This window comes from Lepidochelys kempii, chromosome 1 (assembly GCF_965140265.1).
Source record: "Lepidochelys kempii isolate rLepKem1 chromosome 1, rLepKem1.hap2, whole genome shotgun sequence".
Lineage (NCBI taxonomy): Eukaryota > Metazoa > Chordata > Testudines > Cheloniidae > Lepidochelys > Lepidochelys kempii.
In genome coordinates, this window is record NC_133256.1 from 137,205,112 (window position 1) to 137,219,078 (window position 13,967).

General features: G+C 43.6%; 1 protein-coding gene across 8 annotated transcripts in view; it reads left to right on the top strand.

The window, feature by feature from the left end:
• The window catches only part of REPS2 (RALBP1 associated Eps domain containing 2), a 144,424-nt gene that overhangs the window by 66,099 nt on the left and 64,358 nt on the right, over nucleotides 1-13,967 (top strand). For all 8 annotated transcript variants that reach the window (XM_073356118.1, XM_073356140.1, XM_073356151.1 and 5 more), the window contains exons 8-9: nucleotides 2,948-3,090; nucleotides 9,205-9,299. In XM_073356118.1, the coding sequence (XP_073212219.1) occupies nucleotides 2,948-3,090; nucleotides 9,205-9,299 (238 nt within the window). The remainder of the gene's footprint in view (nucleotides 1-2,947; nucleotides 3,091-9,204; nucleotides 9,300-13,967) is intronic.

Consider the following 13,967-nt stretch of genomic DNA (forward strand, 5'->3'; position numbering starts at 1 on the left):
TAATACATCTGCATAATTCATCAGTGCTTTATTAACAAGCCAGCACTCTTGCTTTTAATGAGTTTGTTTAGAGACCATTGCAGATGGCATTGTATACAATACAGTTTATAAGGATCTTGTTGTATTTCCATAAGCATAATGGTTCTTGTATCGTCATCCTATCTTGACATGAGGAACAAACTTTTCTAAACATTCACCAAAAATGCTGATAAAGAGAACTTTTATTTCACTTTATCTATATACTTTTATGAAGACAGATTTTAAGAAAAGCTTGCAAGAGCCCAAACATCTGTTGGGTTCAGAGAATTTGCCTGGAATAGTTTCAAAGCTAGTTGTGAATCATGAAAAAAAAAAGGGCTAAAGAAACATTCTCTGGAGAAGAATAAGCACTGGAATTTAATTTAAAAGTTATTTAAGAAAAACTGGTTAACCCACTATGATAACCAAAAACATTTTATTTATGTTACTAACATTAATTGTGCTCTGTATAGCATAACAAAATAAAATGTTCCTTTCTAGGAGCAATTTGAAATCTTGCATGATATAATTCATCAGGCAAAAACTCCTTTGCTAAAATTGAGAAGCATTTCAATCTTATTCACTGTAACCTTGACTGCTTGAAACATTGTCCCTTCACTTTCAAACAGTGATGAAGTAACTATTGCTCTATTTTAGTCATTATAGTAATACTAAATGAATTCTAATATTTTCCAGAAGGTGTATGCTATGAAACTGTATTCCTGTGCTTCTGAATTCCTCTGCTGTTGTTTGACGCTTAAACTAAGGGCTTGGTTACAGTTGCGAGTTACAGCGCAATGAAGGAGCCCCCGGGCACATTAGCTCACTGGCAAGGCACATAATGGCTCTGACTCCGCGGCTACAGCGCTGCTGGTACTCCACCTTGGCGAGTGGACTAACGTTTGCTGCGGCCCCGCTGGAGCGCTGCGCCACCAGTGTGAACGAGGTGTTGCATTACTGCGTTCTGATCAGCCTCTGAAAACGTCTGTTATGCAGACAAAACTACACAGGATTGTTTCAGGGGACAAGACAAGATGTCATGCTTATTACAACACAATTTGATTTATGACCACTAACTAATATCCAATACCGATGTGTATACACCCCCCCCACCCTCATGTTCTGCAGCTGCTGTATAGTTACCAGTCCTGAATGTAGCTTGAGTTCGTGGCTTGGGTTTGTAGCTTGTGGCGGCTAACTGGTCAGGAAAGCTGGGCACAAGGAAGAGCTGGGTCTCTGTTGGGCATGCACCGATGCCCTTCCATGTTGGCAGCAGAATGTTACCCTCCAAAGTCTTTCATCTCATCCATCCTTTATGTAGGCTTTAGTTTGAATCCAGAGTCTATAGGTCTTGCTGTGTCACACTGCCTCTGGGTTCGGTGTGATTGATTACCCATCAATTGCAGACATGACTTTCAGCCTAGGACCTGGCTTTGATGTTTCTTCAATTGTACTTTTGTTCTTTTCTTTTGAGGGTGGACTCCTCCTACTTTGTCAGGGCTGTTGTCTGCATCTTCAGCTGTTGGGTGTTTACACTTTATTTCATTAGGACAGGCTGGGGCTGGAGGTTGATTCCATCATCCATACATACCTCATTCACACGTCTAAACTAAACTAATCAGATTACAGCAGGGTTTTGCAAAAATGGAGTGAGCATTTTAAAATGGAGTTTGAGTTATAATATGGACAAGTGTAAGGAATGGCAAACAGTGAGCAGAAGTTACAAGGTTGAAACAGTGCAAATTTCAGTGATTTAAGCAGCAATTGGATTAAAGGGTGAAACTCAATTAGCGAGTTGTTGTTTCATTCATAAAACTTTGCTTAAGAAGTTACAGTAATAAAGTGAACAATTAAAAACAATTTCACTGATCAGTTCTACATGTCCCATAATTCCCTTAAGTCAAGTGGCCAGTCTTGTCATTATTTTTGAATTGCTGCAGGAATGCGGATATGCCCTTTGAAAGCTCCATTTCTGACAGCTGGCTTGCTTATCTGCTTCGAGACAAACCAAGCCATTAGTGTGGAATGCTGTGTGTGAGAGAGAGAGAGGGGGGGGGAGGGGGGAGGTCTGCTGCTGTCTGAACTTACAAGACAGCATACTGACATGCTCTCAGCCCCCCAAAAACCCAGTCTCTCTCCCCCCACATACACACAACACACTCCCTGTCACACTCCACCCCCCCCATTTGAAAAGCATGTTGCAGTCACTTGCATGCTGGGATAGCTGCCCATAATGCACCGCTCCCAATGTCGCTGCAAGTGCTGCAAATGTGCCCACGCCAGCGCGCTTGAAGCTGTCCGTGTGGACAGACTGCAGCGCTTTCCGTACTGCGCTCTCTGAAGGCTGGTTTAACTCGAAGCGCTCTACATCTGCAAGTGTAGCCATGCCCTAAAACTAAACTGACAGCAATGCTAACGGGCTGTTTAATGCTAACATTCCAAACTGCCACCAGCATTAGTCAATCCGGCTGTGCAGCTTTTAAGGCCAGTCTACACCTGGTAATTAAGCACTTTCTGAAAACTGTTTGCATTGATCGGTCTGCCTGAAACATTACCGAATAGGGTTTAAGTGCTAGCATAGACCAACCGAACTGTTGTCAACACCATTTCGGAAAGAGAGATTGAATTTGGATACTCAAATGTAATTTCTTGACAAATTTCAGCTTTTGAAATACCAGATAGAAAATATTGGATGATGTGGCATAAAGAGAAAGCACTTTTTTCCCATATAAAATCTTCCTAGTATTGGAAAGTCAGGTTGTTCCACTTCTCAAAGGGAAATGTTTAAAAAAAATAAACAGTATTTTTAAAAAAAATTCCACTTACTTGGGAATTGTTACCTTTTTACATAAAGGATATACTGTGTGTGTGTGTATGTATATGCTTCATTCCTGCAGTGGCTCAAAAAATGTGAATACCATGTTCACAGGGAGCTGAGTGATGTAGACTGTGATGGAGCGCTGACGCTGCCAGAATTCTGTGCTGCATTTCACCTCATTGTTGCTAGGAAGAATGGTTATCCATTGCCAGATACGCTGCCGGAGACCTTACTGCCAGATTACCTTCACCCAGGTGAGGCTGTGATATTCCTGTACCATTTCAGAAACTCATCAGTCACCCAGAACAGCCTTTTTTAGTAAGAGACAAAGATTTAGCTAGAAGCTGAGTAGTACCTCTCAATGTAGCTTGATAAAATATTCATTTTTAGTTATGCTTAAAGGGAAAATGCTAAAGAAGAACCAAAAAATAATTTTTTTTTTTAAAAAAGGAGCAGCAGCATATCTCTGTGAAGGAGCACACCTGTACACTGACAAAGAGGGGAGTAATAAGCTCCTCTGGGCCTGTTCAGCACCAATGAGGCACACCTGCAAGGCTTGTTCTGGAGCTGATTGGGGGCGTGGATGTTCAAAAGGAAAAACCTGCCACAGGAAAGAGGGCGGGGGATGTGAACAGGGAGAAGGTTGCCCCGGCCCAGACAGCTGAGACAAGCCTGCTGTGACAGGGTTGGGCCGGATGGCTACAGGAGAGTAATAGAAGGCAGATATGTTAACCCCAGGTTAAGTAGGTCCCTTTTCCCTGGGTAAGGTAACAGGGAAGGTTCCAGAACAATCAGGAACCTTCTGGAGACAATTGAGACAGACAGGCTGATTAGAACACCTGCAGCCAATCAAGAAGCTGCTAGAATCAATTAAGGCAGGCTAATCAGGGCACCTGAGTTTAAAAAGGAGCTCACTTCAGTTTGTGGTGCACGTGAGAGGAGCTGGGAGCAAGAGGCACTAGAAGCTGAGAGTGAGAATGCGGACTGTTGGAGGACTGAGGAGTACAAGCATTATCAGACACCAGGAGGAAGGTCCTATGGTGAAAATAAAGAAGGTGTTGGGAGGAGGCCATGGGGAAGTAGCCCAGGGAGTTGTAGCTTTTGCACAGCCTATTCCAGGACCACTCTAGATAGCTGCATTCCACAGGGCCCTGGGCTGGAACCCGGAGTAGAGGGCGGGCTCGGATTCCCCACAAACCTCCCAACTCGTGGTCAGACACAGGAGTCGTCGAACTGGACTGTGGGTTCAGAAAAATGGCCAAGCTGAGGGCTGCCGTGAAGCTCCAAGGCAAGCAAATCCGCCAATAAGCGCAAGACCCACCAAGGTAGAGGAGGAACTTTGTCATGCTGCCCAAAGGGAAACAGCAATAAGTCTCACTTCTCTGAAGCTGCACGGCCCAGCCTCAGAGCAGCACACCTTTTGAGGAGGGGCTGGAGGTGGACCTCGGGTAGATTAAGATCTAAGGGCTGACCCAGGAAGACTGCCTAAGTTCCAGGTCACCCTTGTGTCTTTTCAATTTTCTATAGTCTCCTCTCCCCTATAAGGGAAGAAAGAGGGGAGAGGACTTTTCTTCGTTTGTTTGTTTGCTCCAAGATCCCCTTGGGCATCGGCTGAGGGGAGAGAAAGACAGTACGAGGATTTGAAGTGGGGTCTGAAGGGAACTTGAGGGGACCCCCTCCACCCCCAAAGTCTCTGTTCCCTATAGGCTGTCTCCATGTTCTGTTGAAATACTAGAGTCTACTAGAATTCTACTGTCTAGATTCTACTAACCTGAGGCATAGCTAGGAGTGGCAGATGTCAGTAGATCTGTGGCAAATCTGGATGTCACAAGACTTCACATATGAAGTAGGTGACTTTTAGCTTATGTGTTGTCTTGCCCTAATGACTCTTGGAGGCATGTTTGAAATGATGGAATATTACTGACCTGCTTTACAGGTTATCTTGAATGCTGTATATGTTTACTGGTTTTAGCAGAGCTCAAATTTTTCTATAACTCATTTTCCTGATCTGCCATTCCTATTGTTAATATTTTATAATTAACAGTGAGATTTCACCAGTTTGTGTGGGATGGGGATAAATGAGTCTACAATGTGTAGTATACCTCACTACTGAGGTACAGTTGAGCGATATTGACATATGTTGTCAATTTTCATTACACATTAACACTGAAGTGCATACCCTTCCATTAAAAAATGTGCACAGCTTTCTCGGGTGAGGAGGATTAATTACTGATAATAGTTACAGTGCTAAGGGATAATATATAAGAGCTAATAAAATCTCCATTAAATTTGCTGGCACTATTAAAGGAGAGGAAAAGAGCAAATCAAGTTGTAGTTAAAAAAACTAAATGTCCCCCATGTATCAATTCACTGAAGTAATTTCTGTCAGATTCCTGTTCTCTACAATCCACCATCTTCATATCCACGGGTATAAACCAGAGGTGGCCAACCTGAGCCTTAGAAGGAGCCAGAATTTACCAATGTACATTGCCAAAGAGCCACAGTAATACGTCAGCAGGCCCCCATAAGCTTCCCCAGCTCCAGCCGACAGCCCTACCAATCGGTGCCTCCCCCTCCTTCCCCACGCCTCCCATCTGCTGTGATCAGCTGTTTTGCGGTGCGCAGGAGTCTCGGGGGGGGGGTGAGCAAGGGCATGGCAAGCTTGGGGGAAGGGGCAGAGGCCTTGGGGGAAGGGGTGGAGTGGGGGCAGAGCCTGGGACAGAGCAGGGGGTTGAGCATTGAGCACCCCCCGGCACATTGGAAAGTTAGCGTCTGTAGCTCCAGCCCCGGAGTCAGCACCTACGCAAGGAGCCGCATATTAACCTCTGAAGAGCTGCATGTGACTCCAGAGCCACAGGTTGGCCACCCGTGGTATAAACTGTTTATGAAACATCAGCCTTCAAGATATTCTCATGATTAGTCTGCATAATCGTGTGTCATTATCACTATTGCCTCCATCTTCTGTCCCTCAGGATCTCCTTCCTGTTTGTTATGCTCGCTTCTAGTCTCATTTTAAATTAGACTGTAAGCTGTTCAAGACAGGGATCTTGTCTTTCTATACAGTGCCTTTCACTGTGGAACCTTGAGCATGTCATGATTAGGGCCTCTGGGTGCTACTGTAATAGAAAGAATTAGTAGTAGTAATAGGGCATTTCTCTGACCGCACTGTGAACCTCTCACTTGGCATGAATCAGGTTGTGTGTTTTCTAAGCTAGCCTTCCTCATCTCCATGTCTTCAGTTTTTCTCTTGGCTTCCTCCTATTGTCTTGAATTAAAACCAAATACTTGAAGTGCATCCAGCTGTTCATAAATATCCACCAAGCTTTTATTAACTAAAGGCATTTCCACTGCAAATTTGAGAACAAAAGGCTAAATTGCAAACAGGTTTGTTTCTAGCTATTGCAGAATGTTTGTCATCCTACGAATAAAGAATATTTAAAAAATCTTATCAAAAAGTATTATAGTATTTAATAGATAACTTTTCTCTAGGCTCTTTAAGCCATCTCACAGAATTTAATAGGCAATTACATATCCTTACAAGAGAACTTTATAGGATAGTTTAAAAATATCAAAATCCTCTAGAGTTAGTACAATTTTCTGTAAAATTAAAGGGTTTTAGAATCTTTTCAGTAGAAAATTTCAGTGGAGACTAATGGTTTTGTCCCTATTACATAGTTTGGGACTTTTCTAGAAGGGACAACTGAAAATGGATAGCTCAGGAAGACAATACTGGAATACGTCTGACACGTCTAGGTCACTAGCTAGAAGCTAGTTTGTGCTGCTAATGACCGAGGGTTTGTCTTCAGCTGCCCTTTTTCACTGTAGCACTTTAGTGAAGACACTCCTATGCTGCCAGGAGAGCTTCTTCTGTCAGCGTAGTTAATCCACCTCTCTGAGAGGGGGTAGCTATGTCAGCAGGAGAAGCTTTCCTGCTGACATAGCACTGTCTATATGGGGGGTTAGGTCGGTATAACTATGTCGCTCAGAGGGGTGAATTTTTCACCACCTTTAGCGGTATAATTATGTCGCTCTAGGTCTGTAGTGTAGACCTGGCCTGAGAGTAGTCTGGTGACCTACATGAAGCGTATTTGGTTGTCTCTGTCTCGTTCCTGGCTAGAAGAAAGGTTCCAATATTAAAAAGAAAAGTCATCACCACAGTTTGCACTAGTTAGCACCTTTTACTGACAGTTTGAGCACAGAGCAAGGACTGAATGAGCACGGATAGTGTGTCTGCGTTTCTCTACCCTTTGAGGCGTTTCCTCCAGGTCATAGTTGAGACCCTTTGGCAGGATGGTGGGGGGAAGCTTGCATTGTTGCTGTCCATCTAATATCTGATCTGTTGATAGAGGACCTCAGTTTTCATTATGTCAGTTTGGCACTTCTAATATCTACTTAATTTTAATGAAAAAAAATACATGAGGAGAAAAAAAGGGAGAAGATCATGGCTGCTTATCGTCCTGGCCGATGGTGTCTCGCTGTGTCCTTGTGCTTCCTGATCTGCTTGTTGTAGCCACCTGTTGTCTATAGTCTTATATATTTAGATTGTAAGCTCTTTGTGGCAGGGACTGTCCCATTATTACATATTTGTACAGTGCCTAGAACAATGGGGTGCTGGCTTCCAGGCAGTACTATAATACATACAATTAATAATAACTGAAATCAGCATGCCTCTGTAAGCATCTTCTATGTAACTCCAAACATTACATTTTAAAAAGTAGGGCAGACAGTTGCCTGGGAGGTTTTTTCCCATATATTTTTTCCTCTTCTTTGCACCTAGTTTTTGTTCTGAGCTCCCCTGTTTGCACTGTGGCCTTCTATCTTCCTAAATGAGCTCTGTTTTGTTTCTTTTAAGCAGCAAAGCTTTTCAAGGGCTAACCATTAATTCTAGCAGTGATATTGGCAGAGTAGTTGAGGGATTTGACATTTAGCTAATACAGCTCTACTTAGACAAGATTCACAGATAAAGATAGAGATTTTTGAAAGGAGAAGTGTGTATAGAAAAAAAAAAACCTTGCACAGTGAATCACACTCAGTACAGGCTTCTGAACCAACAACTTTTGGAATACAAATATAAATAAATAAATAAAGCAGTAGGGTGTGCTTCCCCATATATGTTATGGACCCTTTTTATACCCACTTCCAAGTACAACGCTAGAATTTATGACAACTCGGTATGAAACATTTTTTATGGGAGAAGTCCTGTACCATAGTTTAATGTCTATGAAATCAAGGTTTTGCTTGGCCATTTAGGAATGTAAGTCTATTTGATAGCAGTTCTCATTAGCCTGTTGTATTAAGTCCAGTATGGGGTAGACTGAGTCCTTTACTCATATGGCTCAAGCAGAATTTTCTGCATTTGATCGAAATGTTAAAAGTTTAAAATAAAAAAATGACTTGCAAAAGAAGCATTTAAGGATGAATGAATTTTGCTACTTACATGGCTTGTTTTGTGAACTACAAGTTCAGGGCTAAATTCTGTGCTGGGGTAACTCCCATTAAGAACTTGACCCACTGTGTTTTGCTTTGAAAGCTTTTCTTGAATTAAAATAAAAAAACATAAAGCTGATTGCCCTGTCTAGTAACCTAACTGTATTTTAAATTAATACAGATTTGTAAAAGCTTAGTTTGTTTGGAGGGACCAGATGCTAATCAGAAACTGGACTTGTGAATTGGTTATTCTGCTACTCAACATATTAATCTTAAGAAAAATAGTTTTCTAGCTACCAAGATGCTTCATGGTTTAAAGGGACTAATCCATGAGGAGTGTTAGCAGAAGGGCCTGTGTATATAGAACAAAAACATGGGTGTTGCAAATGTTACAACCCTGCAATTTGTTAAGGTTTCTCCTGCTCCCAGTATTTACCTGATTGAAAACTATTAAAGATGATACAGACTGAAGCAAGTGTTGTGATTAGTCTTCGTGCTTTTCGCTGACATTTAGTTATATTGCGTAGTGTGGGTTCTAATACATTTTCCATTCTAGATAACACAAACAGGAAGTTGCAGGCCTGTCAAATAGGTTTTATAGTTCTAACACTCCAGTCTGTAATGCCAACTGTATTGACTCTAGATCAGTTGAAGAAAAGGCACAAATAAAACTTCAGTCACCGTTGTTTTTGGGTGGCTGAATAGTATCAAAATCTGTCCTCAATTTCACCCAATTGTTTCTACAATGTATTAGACTTATACATCACTACATGCTGTTACTTAAAAATAATACAAGAGAAAATGATTTTCTGTACAGTACTTATCACCTTGTTATCCAGATCAGATGCAGTATGAAGGGGTGGGGAAGAAAAATAATAATCTAATACATGTAAAATATGTGTGTTATTAAACAAAGACATGTATCTTTGCTTTCCCTCCAGCTTCCCTTAAGCCTAAACGTGACTGCGCATTATTGGATTCTTATTCTGACTCATTGCCAGTTAGTCAACAGACCAGGGACTTTAATCGAACTGAGGTAAGAAAATTACCCGAGGACTATAGTTACATTAAGGAATTTACATTAGTAGACCACCTAGCAATTATTACATCATACATATCTGTGGAATTTTCAAGTGGGCTATCTGTTTTTAAGATTGCCTTTTGTCCATCTTACTGTTCTTCTTTCAGCAATTCATTCAGTGACTGGAGGGGGTAGACCGGCCTCCTTTCAACAGGTGTGCCTGAGCGACACAGTCTACATCCTCCTCCTGAGGACTCTATGCTGTGACAAGTTGGAAGTCTGTGGGTCAAATGCAGGGAGAAAGTTGCATATTCTTTTCTTCTCAAGCTCTTGCCTTGCTGAGGTTGGAACAAACAATGGGAAAGAAGATCTGTGCTGCTGTGGAAGGCAATTGATCAGAGGACTCCAGATAGACTGGGGTATATTAATGCTATTGGGGATTGTATTGGCCAAAATGTTGGCCTTTGTCAGGGACAAGCTTAGTTCTAGTCAGGATCTCCTTACAAACCCTTCTGCCTTGTCACCTTGGCAGCACACTCCTCCTCAAAGATGCTTTCTTCCTATTTCAGAGCCCCAACTCCCATTTTGTCCCCAGAAATCCCTTTGAAAGGGAATAAAATGTACCTTTCTCAGCTGTTCTGGTCTTTGCCCCCCCCAGTCTCTGGAGACCCCAGATTTGGTGCAATATGTAGCAACAGTTTGGGTCTACAGGTCTAAGTAAGCATGTGCTGCCTGCTGCATCCTCCTTCCCCTGCTTGACTTTGTTCTGTCGTGACCTGGAACAGCGGGAATTGATGCTCTGCCCTTTTTCACTTCAGTGGACAGATTTTTAAAAACGCTCAGCCCCCATTCAGGTATCTAAATGAAGCGGGCAGCACTTGAAAATTTCTCCACACCTAGCAGCTCCCATGGAGAAGAAGAGAGCAATGGGAGCTGCTGGGTACAGAGTGCTTCCAAAAATCTTGGTCCCAAGTTCCTTCTGGCTTCCCTGTGAAATATATCTCATCCATGGTCCTGCTAGTGCCACCAATGGAGATATCGCCACCCAGTCGGCTGTGAGGTGGTGGGCCGCTGCACCCCAGTCCATGCTACCTGCCTCCACTGCCGGTCATAATGCCACAGTCTATCTAGGTACCAGTAGTGGATCAGCACATCTAACTTTTGAATGATCCTGGCACCTCCCTAGGTTCAGGACCCAGCCCTGGACTAATCCAGGCCTGATGGACTGCCTAAAAAGAGAGTGGTATTTTTATATCAATATAAGTACAGGCCAAATAACTGAGTTAAGGGGACAATAATTCAGTCAGAAGAACTTTAGAAAAGTAAGTAATCTCATGAAATTTGTAAACTTGAGAGGTTTAAAGGCCTAAAACCTGGAATAACCTTACCCGCCTCATGGTTGTTGCCATCCCATTGCACCTGGGTATGTCAATTCAGAGTTTGTAAGCTGTGGCATTTGAAGGTCTTAGCTTGTTAGGGTAGTGAATCAAGTGACAATTTGTGGACAGGGCTATGGCTCAGAATTGTTAGGCCTCTGAAAATTGGCATGCATTGCTGTTGCGGAAGTCCCTTCAAACTCTGCATCCAAATAAAATAATAATGGTACGTTATACCAGCTCAGTCCCAGGGCTGGTGTAAGGCTGTTCTCCAGTCACTTCATCCTCCCCCTTGTTATGGGGAAAACTCCATGGTCAAAACACAGCTCTTCTCTTAGCAAATGCAACTGTGCAATATCACCATCAGGCAATAGGCAATGTTTCATAATATTGCTGAGTTTTAGTCTCACTTTGCATGGTGTGATCATCATGTTTATCTCGTGGGACTACTTATATATGATCTTACCAGTGCCCTTTCTGCTCACAGGGCAATGTTCTGGGTACATCAGCTTGATTCAGAATAGCATTGCTATCGGTTTTTGAAAATGGTGCTTTTATTTTAGAAGTGCAGGTAGGTCTTTTACTGAAGCACAGATTTCTGGTCCTATTAATATGTTCACATGCTGTGAGGTTGATTAACAGTGGGGTGCCAGATTCTGCCACAGACCAACACTTCACTAGAACTTTTTCACTGTGTTTTAGTGTTGGAAAACTAATCAGTCCCTTGACAGTTTGACTTATTAGCATATATGTTTATTAATTTGCAGCTTAAGCAGAAGTCATGCTGAAAACACATACTTGCTGCTCCTCTACCAGAGTTTAATAAAATATTAACTGCATATTAGTACTGTATCAGCACAATACATTTAAAATCTTCTTTGCCACAGAGTATTTTTTGTCTTTGCTTTTATTTACTAAAGTATTTTGTATGATTTTCCACATTGATCTTTATAGATTTATCTAGACAATTATAATTTTTGTGACCAATTGTGTGTGTGACTTTTCTTTGCTCCCACCATCTCTGGTTTTGCTCATATGAGAGATGAAACAGTTTGGCCAAAAGGAATAAGCACAGCAGCTGGAGTCAGGAACTTCTGAGCTCTTTTTCTGGCCCTGCCACTTAATTCCTATGTGTCCTCAGGCAGTTCAACTTTTTTACCTCAGGCCTTGTCTACACTGGCAAGTTTCTGCACAGTAAAGCAGCTCCCTGCGCAGTAACTCCCGAGGTGTACAGGCTGACAAGTCACTTAGTGAGCAGAAACTGCACAGTTGCAGCACTGTAAAAAAAAATCACCCAGTTTTCTGCACTGGGGGTACAGTGCTGCAGTGACAGTGTAAAAAGAAAAGGAGTACTTGTGGCACCTTAGAGACTAACCAATTTATTTGAGCATGAGCTTTCGTGAGCTACAGCTCACTTCATCGGATGCATGCCGTGGAAACTGCAGCAGACTTTATTTATACACAGAGAATATGAAAAAATACCTCCTCCCACCCCACTGTCCTGCTGGTAATAACTTATCTAAAGTGATCATCAGGTGGGCCATTTCCAGCACAAATCCAGGTTTTCTCACCCTCCACGCCCCCACACAAATTCACTCTCCTGCTGGTGATAGCCCATCCAAAGTGACAACTCTTTACACAATGTGCATGATAATAAAGTTGGGCCATTTCCTGCACAGTGTAGGCACCCTGGTCGATTACAGCACTGCGATTGGCCTCCGGGCGGTGTCCCACAATGCCTTTTCTCACCTCTCTGGTCATCGGTTTGAACTCTACTGCCCTGCCCTCAGGTGACCAACCGTGAGCCCCACCCTTTAAATTGTGTGGGAATTTTGAAAGTCCCCTTCCTGTTTGCTCAGTGATGCGTGCAGTGGTCTCAGCACATCTTTCCAGGTGGCCATGCTTGCTCCATGCACCAGGCGATCCCCTGCTTGGAGCAACGCTGAGCTGCTGGACCTCATCAGCATTTGGGGAGAGGAGACTGTCCAGTTCCAGCTGTGCTCCAGACATAGGAATTATGATATCTACGGACAGATTTCATGATGCATGACAGAAAGGGGCCAAGACCGGGACACACTGCAGTGCAGGGTCAAAGTGACGGATCTACAGAACGCCTACCACAAGGCGTGGAAGGCAAACGGCTGCTCCGGAGCTGTGCCCGTGAGCTGCCAGTTCTATGAAGAGCTGGACGCGATACTCTGTGATGACCCCACCTCCACAGCAAAGGCCGCTGTGGATACTTCTGTGGCTTGCCTGCCAGTCGAGGGTGGACCGAGCCAGGAGGAGGAAATATTGGACGAGGATGTGGCACGGGAGGGTGACCCAGAGACAGAGGATGACTCAGAGGTCAGAGATGCATGCAACCAGGAGCTCTTCTTTGCCCCGGAGGAGGCTAGCCAGTCACAGTTGTCAGAACTTGGCGAAGAACAAACAGGATAGGAGGCCCCTGGCAAGTGGCTTTGATTTTGGGAATCGCTGAGGCGAGTTGTTGGGGGCAGGAGGGTTGCAGAAAGCAGGTTTGTGTCTGTATGATACCACCACATGCCTAATCTGAGCAGCAGAACAGGTTCTTGATTGACTCCCTCACAACACAGGAATCTGCCTCGGAGATCTCCAGGAAACTCTCATGGAGATACTGGGCAATCTTCTGCCGCAGATTCTTTGGCAGAGCTGCTTTGTTTCTTGCCCCATTAAGGGTAACTTTCCTGCACTACTCTGGTGTCACTGGGGGGACACACCATTGCTCTCCACAGATGTGCCACATAAGGGCCAGGGCAGAAGCAGCAGTCTTGGAGAAGATCCTCCCTTGATTCCCTGCTCACCATCAAAAGCGAGATATCTTCCATAATGAACACAGCCTGTGGAAAATGTGGGGACAGGAATGATTACCAGGCCCCCCCTACAGTGCTGGCTGTCCCAAGAGCCACGTTCCCAGTGTACAGTATTATGGTCCTGGAACACTGATTTCCCCTGCCTCTGCAGTTACTCACCACTTTGGGGGTCTTGTGGCTCATGTGTGCTTGCCTCGGTCAGCCAGTTAATGACAGGTATGTGAATAGTGTCTGTGTTTTAAGTCACTGAATCAGTGTTGTGTGTTGCAAACAATACTGCTTCTGTAAACTGTGGCATTTCGACTTCACAGATATGACCTTGGGAGTCCAGCCCTCCCTCTTTGTTATCGCCGGCTGAACGGCTGCACAGAATTAGAAAGCGGCCAAGAAGAAGTAAGGAGGACTTTCGGCGTGAGATTATGATGCACTCCGCTGTCGAAAAACAAGAATCGAAGGAGTGCCGGAATAACGAGAAT